The sequence below is a fragment of the Sceloporus undulatus genome, chromosome 3, assembly GCF_019175285.1.
Source record: "Sceloporus undulatus isolate JIND9_A2432 ecotype Alabama chromosome 3, SceUnd_v1.1, whole genome shotgun sequence".
Taxonomy (NCBI): Eukaryota; Metazoa; Chordata; class Lepidosauria; order Squamata; family Phrynosomatidae; genus Sceloporus; species Sceloporus undulatus.
Window position 1 is genome coordinate 248,009,545 of NC_056524.1, and position 13,712 is coordinate 248,023,256.

Genomic DNA, 13,712 nt, shown 5'->3' on the forward strand with positions numbered 1-13,712 from the left:
TACAGGGGTAGGCAACCTTTTTGAGCCGGGGGGCCGGGTTGCTGTCCCTCAGACAACTGGGAGGCCGAAGCCAAAAAATAAATAATTTAAAAAAATTTAAATAAATAAATAAACCGGGACAAATGTAGGACAACATTTTCAAATGGTGGACACTTTTTTTAAAAAAGTGGAGGACACGCAAAAAAAAATTGCTGATTTTTTAAAAAATGTTAATATAAATGCATGTTTCTGAGGCATCTATAGACAATTGCCCTCCTTGCCCCTGCGCACAAGAGGCCAAAGGCCCCAGCAGCAATCAACGGCAGGACTGGGCTGGGGCCAGTCCCAAGGCCTTGCCAGGCCGCATACGGCCCGCGGGCCGCAGGTTGCCTACCCCTGATATAAATGGAATGTTTGTGGATATGGTAATAAGGTGACATCAGAGGGACAAAGGCAGGAGAAAAAATGTTGCCTAAGACCAGGGTAACTGGATGACCATATGAATGAATGGTGGAGGGAGTTTTGGAACATAATATGTGCAGGCTGGGAATCAGAAAGCAGATGTGATAAACTAGCCAAGAGCACCCTCTTGAGGCTGAGATGTTAACTAGTGTTATAATATGTGTAATGAGCCAGGACAGCATTGTCTCTGTTGATGTACTGGTATTTGTGGATATATTCCAATTCAGCTGTTTTCTCTTTCCAGTTTTGCTTTGCAGTTTCTTTGTTCTGAGGCCAGAGATGGAATGCCCAGAAAGGCTGAAGTGTCCTGCAATTGGTTTTTGTATATTTCCATTCCTAATGTCTGATTCGTGTCCATTTATCCTTTGGCACAGAGACTGGCCTGTTTACCCAATGTAGAGTGCTGAAGACCTTGCCACATACCCAGATGCCAACACTCTCTCCCTATCTATTCTGGAAATGTCATTACAGGACCTAACCACTTCATCCACAATTATTAGAGGTACTTTCACTTGTTAATCCTCTAATGTGAAATATGCCATCATCTGTCAACAATGCCCTTCAGCATTCTACATTCTATGTATCTTCTTCTGTGTGCAGTGGGATGAGCAGACACGAATCCAGACCTACACACTATAAGTAAATGAAAACTGCTTGCTTGGTCAGAATTTTTTCATATAGTTAGCTTACAATAACAAAATAAAAAAAGGCCAGTAGTTGTTCTGTATATGTATTATTGTAGCTTGAAACCATGGGCCTTTCACACTACATAGTTACAGAGCCATGATTGTGGCTGCATACTATGAAATCCTGGGGTTTCTTGTTTGGTAAGGTATTAGATCCTCCCTGCCTGAGACTTTTAAGCTCCCCATCCTAAACTGCCAATCCCATGATATCATAGGCTGTTGCCATGGCACTTAAAGGGGAATTGTGTCACTGTAACTGTGCAATGTGAAAGGAATCCAAGTCAGCTCTAATAATGTTGAAAGTTACTATCTCTGTTTTTAAACTGTATTATCAACATACTAATTCTTTCCATTTTTTTTCTTTTCAGCAAACAATTTATTTCCAAGGCAAGTTCTCCCGATTCACATAGACCCCTAAAGCCTCCTGTGTCTCTTCTTAGTTTAACTTGAAATCTATATGGCTTTAAAATACTTGAAAAGGTTTTTATATGGTCTGTCTATTATCTGTGTTATTTTAATGACATGGTATATGGTATTTCCTTCCCACACTGTGATGGAACCCAAAAACTGGATGTATTTCTATGATTATGAACCTGTCTACAAACAGAATTTTCTCTTCACACTACGTGAGCGAGTAAAATGTGAAGCCAATAGTCCATTTCTGGTCATCTTGGTGACTTCAAGGCCTCCGGAAGTGGATACGAGACAAGCTATTAGGATAACATGGGGCTCTCAAAAATCCTGGTGGGGGAAACAAGTTGTGACACTTTTCTTACTGGGCAAAGGAACAGAGAGTGATGATAACGCAGCCTTATCCATAGAAGATGAAAGCATTCTTTATGGAGACATCATCCAACAAGATTTCCTTGACACTTACGACAATCTTACCTTGAAAACTATCATGGGATTCAGATGGGTTACTGAGTTTTGTCTGAGTGCTCAGTATGTGATGAAAACAGATGCTGATGTTTTCATCAACACAGGCAATTTAGTCAAGTTTCTTCTAAATTCAAATGCTTCAGAAAACTTCATGACTGGCTACCCTCTGGTAGACAACCATCCCCACAGGGGATTTCATAGGAAAACCTACATTTCTTACAATGAATATCCATTTAAGGTCTATCCTCCATACTGCAGTGGACTTGGTTATATACTTGACACCAAACTGGCTCATAAGGTTTATGAAATGATGAGCCATGTTAAACCTCTTCGACTTGAAGATGTCTATGTTGGGATTTGTTTAGGTATACTTGGTATAGGCATCTCTATTCCAGAAGATGCAGAACTCTTCTTTTTATACAGAATTGACTTTGATATTTGTAAGTACAAGCACTTGATTGCTGTACACAACATTTCTCCACAGGAAATGATTGTGTTCTGGCAGGAAATAACAAGAGAGACAACTTCACTTCCTTGTCAATGATTTCATCTTGCTTTCAACTCCCTGTCATTTGAAGCCTGACCCCTTTTTTTAAGACTATGGTTAGGTGGAACTTTGGAGGGCTGGGCTGCCTGATGGTCTTTCAGCTGTAAGTTATATTGTAGAGATTTATACAAGCACTTGTGAAGCTAGGAAAAACGATTGCAAGAAAAGCTACTGTATATAATTCACCTCAGTATTCCAACCACACTGGACGTTCACATGTTGGACATTCACTATGGCAAACTATAATTTTGAAACTCAGCCTTTGTATAAATGCACTGGTACTTAGATTATATGCAGATGACCACTCAGTGTTGGAAAAAGAATAATGAACTTCAAAGTACTTGAATCCAGCAGAACATGTGTGTAAATACAAGTAGAATGTACAATGCAGTGTTGTTGTGTGGAGTGTTGTTGTTTAGGGTGTCAACCACTCATCCATGCTATCTTCCAGGATTCTCCATTCCATTCTGTTTCCTTTTCCCTCCCTGCCCAGCTCTTCCAACAGCCAGTTAGCATGGAATTCTATTGGAAACCTCCACCATGCTTCTTGCCTGGTGTGGACCGGCATGGCTGGTTGGGACAGAGAAGGCCTTCAAATATAGAAGCACATATCTGGACAGGTTTACAAGGGGAGACACATGCCATAACATAATTCTGGCCCGAGACTGTTCAGGGTTTTATGAAAGCCAGGATCCTGAATAGCTGTCATTGAATTGGATAATGGCTTGAATCCAATTTCTACTCCCAGCTAGAACACACCCATTGAATCAGTGCTTGTGTACCAATTTACCATTGATTTAGTGAGTCAAAATCGGATTTATGCCAATATGAGCCAATCATTTGGTCTCAAGGAAAATCTGGAGGGCCATATTGTATTCAAGAGCAGCCCCAAATAAAGTGTGTTCAAGTAATCCAGTCTGGAAGTGCAGAGAGTGTAGTAACTGAGGGTAAGTATGACTTCTCTGAACAAGAACTTAGCTTTTGTACCAAACTGGGTTTATTAAAAACAGACTTGGTCATTGTGAGCACCTGCAGAATTAGGAACCAGTCAGGCTCCAGCATTTCCAGATTGTAAACTTGCTGGTCAGAGGGGACTGCAGGAATAGATCATTACTAGTTCTTACATCCTACCAGGTAGTATTGTGATATTTTAACTGTTTTCTTATAATGACACTGTACTGTCTTTTGTAGTTGTTTGTTTTTATATTACCAGCTTGTGGATCACAAATAACAGAAAGGTGTGATATATGTTTTTGAGGTAAACACATTAATTTAAAAATTTCTTGATGTATTTAATTTCATTTTTATTCTGTATTTATTACTTTTTAGTCTGATAGTCATTTGTTAGTACTTAAACAGAGGCTTTTGTATGTTGTGTAATTATTCTAAAACCTAGTTTTTATTTATTTGTGTAGCATTATTGTCTGCATGTGAAATTATGGTACCGCAGGACATTCAACTCCTAGACTTATCCCTGAGCTGCATCAGCCCTGTATGCAGCCATTCTGTGGCTGGTGGAGCACGGAATCAGGGTCTGGCTGTGTCTCTATAGCCGGTCACAGAATGATTGTATCATCTGTTGAGATCCTCCAGAGGTGTAAGCGCATGCTGTAATGATTTTGCATCTGCCTTGCAGACATAGCCAGACACTTGTTTCCACACCTTGTCCTAAATATACCAGGGTTTTGTCTACATTTTCAGGCATGGTTAACTCTGGTATGGGTGAAGCTTTCTACCCTCCCCATCATTTCTTCTGTGAACTCAACCACTCCTCCCCAGGATCCTTCCCCAGTGTCCATGTTTCCAGTCTTGCTGGGAAGAAAGCTTCACCTATAGAATCATAGAATCATAGAATAATAGAATTGGAAGAGACTGCAAAGGCCATCCACCAACCCCCGCCATGCAGGAAATCCAAATCAAAGCATCCCCAACAAATGGCCATCCAGCCTCTGTTTAAAGACCTCCAAGGAAGGAGACTCCACTACACTCTGAGGGAGTTTGTTCCACTGTTGAACAGCCCTTAATGTCAGGAGGTTCCTCCTAATGTTGAGGTGGAATCTCTTTTCCTGCAGCTTGCATCCATTGTTCCAGGTCCTAGTCTCTGGAGCAGCAGAAAACAAGCTTGCTCCCTCCTCAATATGACATCCCTTCAAATATTTAAACAGGGCTATCATATCACCTCTTAACCTTCTCTTCTCCAGGCTAAACATCCCCAGCTCCCTAAGTCTCTCCTCATCATGCATGGTTTCTAGACCCTTCACCATTTTAGTCACCCTCCTTTGGACACAGTCCAGCTTTTCAACATCCTTTTTGAATTGTGGTGCCCAGAACTGGGCGCAGTATTCCGGGGTGAGACCTGACCAAAGCAGAATAAAGTGGCACTGTCACAACTCGGGAACTCAGAGTCCTTGTGCAATCAATGAGTCTTGTATGACGAAACAGAACAAAACTTAATTGACGTCACAGTTCATCGTTCAGTGTTTAAGCTGGAACTACCCCCCAAAAGCACAAACAGTATATTAAAAAAACCCCAATCTACAACTCCACCCATCTCCCTTTGGCGCGAACTACAGCTCCCCTCCTACGATGCCCATGAGCTAATCCCCTCACCAAACTCCCCTACCTAGGCCAAGCACTACCAAGCTATCCCAAACTTCCCCCACATTTCAAGCCGCTTGCAAATCCAATCCAGGCACTCAGCTTCCCAAGGCGACATTTCTAAAATAGCTAGCCACCTGCATTCCCTTCCCCCCAGTCACTACAAGCAGACTAAATCTAACCTATTATCCCCTGCACCAACAACTCCAACTCCTGACAGAGCTAAAAGGTGAGACCTTGTCTGACAATTGCCTCCCTTGACCAAGACACTATACTTCTATTAATGTAGCCCAGAACTGCATTGGCTTTTTTAGCTGCCACAATGTTGCATGGTTAAGTTGATTAACTCATTTAGGCCAGGGTCCTGTAAGTGACATGCATAGATGCAGGTCACTTTTTGATAGGATTCAGAGGTCTATTTGCTTGCCCTTGCTTTTAATCCAAAAACCTCCCAGTGGCCCTGAATGGGCTGCTGCTAATCCTTCGTACCTGAGGGAAGGAGTGAGATTGGGGAGGTGATTTGGACCATGAAGATCCAGCTGCTCTGAGCTCCTAAGGGGAAGGAAAAGGCAGGTGCACTCCATTGGAGAGCACACCCTCATTTCTTCGCTCCTCCTTGAGCTGAGACCAGCTGCTTCTCTCTGGTCAGAATCCCCTCCTCCTTTTCTCTTGTCCACACTTGGGCAGCAATAGCATCAGCTTGACAGTTCCCTGACAGCTTGAGGATCTCAGCTGTACTGTGATAATAGGTTTGAAAATATTTGTGTCTGCTGAAAGAAGGCACTTTGATCACAGCTGAGGCATCTGTGTGGAGAGATGACTTTTAACAGACTATTCTTTTTGCCAGCTTTCCAGTTACTTCCCAGGTTATACCAAAAGCTCCTCCAACCTCCTGGGGTCGGACTCGGTGGGAATTAGTGAAAAGACCCTATAATCATATTCTGCTCCACTAGATCAAAAACTTTTATGGCACTAGAAGGAACATAGTATGGACAACAGAGCAGAAAGGTCAAAATGCAGTGGCGTCTTAAATGCATGGAAAGAACCTCCATGAGGTACTTTGGGATGAGCCAGAATGGAGAAGTGGGTCAAGTGTTGGGCTATTACTGTGGGAGACCAGGGTTTGAATCCCTTTGAGCTACCTTGGATCCTGCTCTGGAGGAAAAGTGGCATATAAATTAAAATAAATAAATTCCCATTCAACCATGGAAAAACCTACTGGGTGGCCATGGGCATATCCCACTTTCTCATCCTCAGAAGAAATCCTGTGGCGAAAACCCTGTGATAGGTTTGTTTTAGGGTTGCTATAAGGCACCCAACAACACAATAATATTTGAATAACCCCAACATGAGAAGATCAGGCTCAATTTAAATATGAAAGCTTTTATGCTGAATAAAACAGAATTATCCAAACTGAATTGTTAGAAAATGTCTTGAGAGGATTTCATTTTTTGACTATCCCAGGCAGGTTGCTGTTTTTATTATGGAACATTCCACTTCTTATTAGGAAACTGGCAAAAGTAATGTTAGTTTTTGTATGGAAACTTAAGCATTTAAGAACAGCTGCTAATGCTCTGTAAAACCCACTTAATGGAGGGTTCTTTTTGCATTTACCCCTACATACACATTTTCATTTGGAGTAGATTCCTATACATGACTGTTGTTATTGTTGTTGTGTCCCTTCAATCATTTCCAACTTATGGCAATCCTAAAGTGAACTTATCATGGGATTTTCTTGGCAAGATTTGTCATGGGCTGAGAGCATGTGACTTGCCCAAGGTCGCCCATTGGGCTTCGTGGCCAACTGGGGAATTGAACCCTGCTTCCTAAGGTGGTAGCTCAACATTCAAACCACCATGTTACTCTGGCTCCATAATGAGCTGTACGTCTTACTGGCTTCAGTTGGGCTTACTCCCAAGTAACTGTAGACACAGTATTGCAGCCTTAAAGTATTGGTTTGGAAGACAGGCCCGCTTTTTTTTTTAAAGACAAACAAACCTTGGAGCTTTGAAGAGTTTGCTGCAAGAAATGCCTTTGCAAAATGATCTCATTGTTCTTAAAGCAAACACATATATAAGGACTTTTTTTATTTACTTTGGACAATAAAATAGCTCATCTTTCTCCTCTGACTATAGTGTACAATAATGAGGAAATGTGTGATCAGAACAAATTATGTTCAGGCTTGTAATGAAAATGGTTGTTCAGGGAGGGTAATAAAAGACAGAACATGAAGTTATTATTATTATTAATAATAATAATAATAATAATAATAATAATAATAATAATAATAAAATTTATTTGTATACCGCTATTCCAATACAGATCACAGCGGTTTCCAACATTAAAATTCCACAAAACAATGGTTACAATGATATCTCAAGTGCAAGTGCAAGCCCACCCTCCATACAAACAAGAAACCAACATGAACAGACCAAGACTATACAGAGCTACGACAAATTAAAACCATAAAACCATGCAATAGCAGGACTGACAATATACATCATCGAAGGGGATTAGAGTAACTGGTGCTCATGGGGGGAAAGCCTGGCAAAAGAGGAAGGTCTTCAAGTTCCTCTTAAATGCATCTAGGGAGGTGACAGTGTGGAGTTCATTGGGCAAAGAGTTCCAAAGCTGTGGGGCTGAGATCGAGAAAGCCCTCTGAGATGACATATATCTACAATTAGGAACTTCAAGTAGATGTTTCTCACCCAATCTGAGTGTGCGGGGCAGATTATATGGGGAGAGGCGGTCCTCCAAGTACCCTGGGCCCAAACCATTTAGGGCTTTATAGGTTATAACCAACACCTTGTATTGTGCCCGGAAGCACATCGGCAGCCAGTGTAGATCTTTTAAGATAGGTGTTATATGGCTGGTCTTGGAACATCCAGTGACCAGCCTTGCTGCCATATTCTGAACCAATTGTAGCTTCCGGGTTTGGTACAAGGGTTGCCCCATGTAGAGCGCATTGCAGAAATCCAACCAAGAGGTTACCAGAGCATGTACCACCGTTTCAAGGTCCCCCCGGTCAAGGTAGGGTCGCAGCTGGCATATCAACCAACCATATCAACAGGCACCTCTGACCGTCGCATCCACCTGAGATGTTAGTAGTATTCGCTTTGGTGCATGACCATAGATTACCTTACTTTCAGTATGTTCATGATGTTGTTAATGTGTTTGTTAGCTTTTTTAAAAATATGAATTCATATTTTTTTTCAGAGCAAGAACTTCCCATACTTCTACTCACTGATGCTAAGTAGGGACTATTCTGTCTACTGTAAATGATAACCACTTTTGCTGCAGGAGCACTATTAAGTCTCTTAGGAATATAAGAAGCTGCCTTACACATAGGTCATATTGTTAGTCCATGTTGCCATAGTTTCAGACAGGATTCTTTCCTAATTCTGCCTGATCCTTGGAGTTTGATGGTGTCATTTGTTCAAGTAACAACCAGGTTCTGAAACAGATAAAGTGAAGTGTGCACAGAGTGCTATAGTGGTAATCTTATTTGGAGTATTATGTCAACATCCAAATTAGCAAGTAATCATTAGCAAGGATTACTTGCTAATGATTAGCAAATTAGCAAATTAGCAAGGATCCACAAGGATTTGGTGTCAACATTCATTTAATAAACTGTATAATGTACAGCTAATACCTCTGTATTTTTTGGACAGAGCACGTCAATGTGATAATATGCTCCTCAAACCTTGCATCTTTTTGAGCAGTAGTCCCAAATCTGAGTATTGTGGTAATAATTTTTTGCCATTATTTTACAAACTGCAGTGCAAAATCTGAAATATATCAGGGCGATGGAAAAGAGATCCATAGAAGGTTATACCGAGACAATCTGGAACAATGGTTATTCAAATATTCATCAGACATACTGTCTAGATAGAAGCATAGAGTTGGAAGAGACCCAAGGGCCATCCAGTCCACCCCTGCCATGCAGGACTACACAACAAAGCACTCTCAACAGATGGTCATCAAACCTCTGTTTAAAAACATCCAAAGAAGGAGACTCCACCATACTCCGAAAGAGTGCATTCCACTTCTGAACAGCTCTTATTGCCAGGAAGTTCTTCCTAATGTTGAGGTGGAAGCTCTTTTTGTATAGTTTGAATCTATTGAACTGTGTCCTAGTCAGGAGCAATAGAAAAGAAGCTTCCTCCATCCTCAATATGACATCCTTTCAGATATTTAAACATGTTTAGCATATAACCTAACCTCCAGGCTGAACATACCCAGCTCCCCACGTCTCCTAATTTGGTGTCACCTGCCAGTTTGATAAGCATGCCTTCTATTCTATCATCCAAGTCATTGATCAAGATGCTGAATAGCACTGGGATGTCTAAACTCCAGATCCAACAGGATATTTCTGTGACAGAAATAATGATCTTCCCTTCAGTGAATCCTAGAAATGGTTCCTTTTGTTGCTTGAAATTTATAGTAGTACAAGATCACCTGGGGTACTGTACTTATTTAGATCCTAATTTATAAATGTAAACGTATTTAGGTTATTGGTTGCTGATAATATGAGATTCAATTGAGACCCTAATAATATATGTGCATTCTAGTGAAAATGCATGTGCTAAAAGTGGGGACTGACTTCTGGGCATTCATGTAAGCCTTGTTCCAAGCATTCTCACACATATGACACATTTCAGACTTTTTGCATATTCATGTTGGCTTTTGTGTGTGTATCTCCAGCTGCCATTTTCTTTCTTGTCTCATTTTGGAAAACTTAAGAGACAAACATCCACTCACCTCTTCCAGAGCTATTGCACAGCAGCAATTTTCTGCCTTGTTAAGTCAAGGATGTACTCACATAACTGTATTTTAGACACTATTCCCTTGTGGGCAATGAATTGTAAACCTTCAGTACTTTTACATTCCTTGGGGTTCCAGCTCCTCCTCTAGCAAATATTTCTGGTTTGTTGTTGGGAGGCTCCATTTTGTGTACAAAACAGTAGGGAGTTCAGGTTTGCTAATACAGGGAATGTTTACCTTCCTCACAAGGAGATCCTCTTAACGTGGAATAGAAGAAAAGCGCCTGTTGCCTGGTCCAGCACTGAAATTTGATCCAGCAGGGCAGAGATTTGCCAAGGCAGAATCTTCATTGCATTCTTCCTACAAAGGGGCCTAGGGTCTCAGACTGCATAAGCAGGCACAGTTCTTAGAAGGGGTGCTGTGCAACTTCAAATGGAGAAACATGGCTTTTATTTCCTTGCAAAGGGATCTTGTAGCACCTTTGAGACTAACTGAAAGAAATTGGTACCATGAGCTTCTGTAGACTTGAGTCTACTTTCTCAGATCCATGGGGTGGAGTGCCTTGCTTTTACTACATTTCTCCACTCATGGCCATGGCGTGCATGTGTAACCTAACTTTTTTTTTGTCTATACAGACTTGTCTTCAAATAACATCTCCAAGAAAAATGTAGACATTTTGACTCCAACAAGGGAACTTTCCTTCCCTTGCATGCCGTTTTACCCATTTCATCTGGTGAAGTAATTTGTGAGCTTTAAAAACTAGGGTGATTGGTTTAATAAAGTTTCACCAGAATATGGACTAAACATCAAAATTTATTCCTGTGCAGGATGGGGACAGGTATTTATTAGAAAAACAGATATTGGTTGATAAGGAATCTTAGCATTCAAACACACAAAAAGACTTAAGCACAAAGTAATTATTTAAATATGCTTCTTTCAAAGCCTTTATTTTTATTTTAACCATACAACCAAGGCCTTTTTTTTTGCTCAGTAGTTTACACTTTCTGTAGACATTAACACAGAATCTGTAGTTGCGTAAAACATATATTCATCACATATCTAAAAAAAAAGTCATCTATCTCTAATGCACATAATGAAGATACTATTGTTACCTACATCTAGGAGTGACTGTGCACTGTCACCTTTAGCTTATACTACACCCAATGTTAACTGTATGTACATTTCATTTGACCATGTTTCAAATTGTCTCTTAGAGACAGATGTAGAATAAGTACAAACAAAACCATCTGCTAGTGCCTAGAACAAGGTTTCACCAATTTATTTCATTCTGCAGTATGGCCAAATTACAGGATTTTGATAGGTTTCAATTATGACTTTAAGATTTCAACATGCAGTTGTAGATGTCACACAATTGGGTTCATTTTAAATTCATAAGAATGGACTACACAATTCCTTCTTGGACTTCATATCTCTCTATTTTAGGATATGTGCAAATGTTAACATAAAGCAGCATGCATGTGCCAGGCAAAATGCCCCATCTCTTTTTGCTTAGCTTCTGGATGCTGTCCTGTCTTCAAAAATCAATGGGCACATGACATGCCTTTGTTTTAAAATGTGAATTCTGGAAGTTAAGTATGAAATAACTGTGGTGGCTCTTTTCAAACTTGTCTCCCTGATCCCATCGCGTGTATTAAAAAGGCTTTAGATGCCTATTGATTACCTTACCTACAAAACACTCTTGTTTTTTCTTGCTTCTGCCACAGAGTAAAGCTTTTCTGATAGAGGAGGGACAGGGAACATGTGGACAGGCAGCTCAGTTTAGTGGTTTGAACACTGGACTACGACTCTGGAGACCATGGTTTGAATCCCTGCTCAGCCATGGAAACCCACCGAATGACTTTGGGCAAATAAGAGGAAAGGCAACCTCGCCTCTGAACAAATCTTGCCAAGAAAACCCTATGACAGGTTCACCTTAGGGATGCCATAGGTTGGAAACGACTTGAAGGCACACAAGCCACAATATGGGAACATGTTGTCCATTAGATATTATTACACTGCAACTCCCTTCAGTCCTAGCTAGCATAGACAGCAGCAAGAGATGGTGGGAATTGCAGTGTGACACTGAGGGCCCCATTCCTGCAATCTGCTGTCCACAACTGTGCCTTGCGGGAGGAGAAAGAAGCACTGGCCAGCTGCAGCCTGCAGGAGGGACTAGGGGATCTCTCCCTTCACAACTGTGCTTGGAGTCTACCATGTGTTGCCATTTGCTTGTCAGGCAGCACAGTGGCTCTGAACATCTTGCTACACAACAGCCAACATAGTTCGCTTGCAGACCACTTCCTCTTTCTATAGAGTGAATAGGGATTGTGGCTGCAATCTTCAACATAGTAATTAATTTAAAATTGCAACTGAGCTGGGTTTTATGAAGTGGCAGGGCAAAAGGTTTAGCCTTGGCTGGCCCAGAACTATTAATTGATCTAACTGTGGGTAAACGTACAAAATCTCACTGGAAACCTTCCAGAACATTTAGCTTATTTTAATTTATTTGGAATCTCTGTTGTGCCTTTGAAAGTAACCAAAATATGACAGAGATGTTGGTGGAAGCTCTAGCTGCTTTTAAACAACACTTGGAAATTAGAGGCAGCAAGTCTTCTAAGAAATTATTTAAGACTGACACATTTATGGTGGGGAAAATTAGGGTATGGCCACAACGTTAAGAAATAAAAGCTCAAAGAAATGCTGCTCTTCCCAGCCAGGATACACTTTTAATGAAGTGTTCGGTCCTGGAAGAGAGAATAGATTGGAGTAATGCCCATGAACTTAATTTGCCTAGACAAAGTGGAATTAAAGTGACAGCACTGTTTTACTGGAGATTAAACACATTATATATTAGTGATTTAGTAATGAATGTGTAACTAGGGTGGGTTACAGACCACCATTTCGGACATCCTCAGGACGTCCCAGTTTGAAAAAGGGGCGTCTCTTCTAGACGCCCCTACTCCTATTATGGACAGAGTCCGTAACAAATGGCGGCGGCCATTCCACACGGCCACTGCCATTTTGACGTAGCGGATTCTGTGTGTCCGCACATCACGCGGCAGAAGTGATGGCGCGAGTGCACGATTAGCGCCTCGCGGTGTCTCTTCCGGGCCGCAAGAAGGAGTGTGATTTTTGCGCTCCTTCTTGGCAGCATCCGGGAACCGCACCGTTTGGCTGCTGCGGTTCCCGGAAGCTGCAACTGGCGGTGGCGGCAGACCGCCGCTTCTCGGTGGTCTGTAACACACCTAAGTATCATTTGGCCTAGCCTCCAAAACAAGCTTAATAACCAATAAACACACTGAGCAATGGAGATCTGTTCTGCTGCAGATCAAGGTGCAGAGGAAAGGTGTTTCTATTCCTCTGCCTCCAGCTAAATTAGTACAACAAGGAATTATGTCAGGGATGCTGTTTCTCATTGTGGTAGCCTCACTCTCTGGCAGGAGAGGGCTGGAAGCCTAATCCTGATGCACCTTGATCACCAGCAGAGCAGATTTCTTTTGCTTACAGTGGATCCTCGGAGTTTTAAAATGAGAATTGTGGGGGGATTTATGATAATGGCAATAATTCTTCAATCATTAATACTTTGTATAAACGAATACAGGGCAATTACATATCTGTAATTCTTATGTAAAAGATCCACAACTGAAATAAGAATGACACCCATTAAAAGCCGTTTGTTTGAATCTGCCTATCAAGTCTGAATTTTTTTGTTTAAAATTTGCTTTTATATGATGCACGCACATATCTTAGTGCGTCTCCCTTATCCAAAATATTTGAGACCACAAGTGTTTATTTTT

The 13,712-nt window shown here is 41.2% G+C and overlaps 1 protein-coding gene across 4 annotated transcripts in view; it reads left to right on the forward strand.

Moving 5' to 3' along the window:
- B3GALNT1 (beta-1,3-N-acetylgalactosaminyltransferase 1 (globoside blood group)) overlaps positions 1–4,487 on the forward strand; it is a 13,704-nt gene extending 9,217 nt beyond the window's left edge. For 3 of the 4 annotated variants that reach the window (XM_042460626.1, XM_042460625.1, XM_042460627.1), the window contains exons 2-3: positions 816–943; positions 1,496–4,487. In XM_042460626.1, the coding sequence (XP_042316560.1) occupies positions 1,585–2,550 (966 nt within the window). In that variant the 5' untranslated portion in view covers positions 816–943; positions 1,496–1,584 and the 3' untranslated portion in view covers positions 2,551–4,487. The remainder of the gene's footprint in view (positions 1–815; positions 944–1,495) is intronic. The other variant, XM_042460628.1, reaches the window with a different exon arrangement.
- The last annotated feature ends 9,225 nt before the right edge of the window (positions 4,488–13,712 follow it).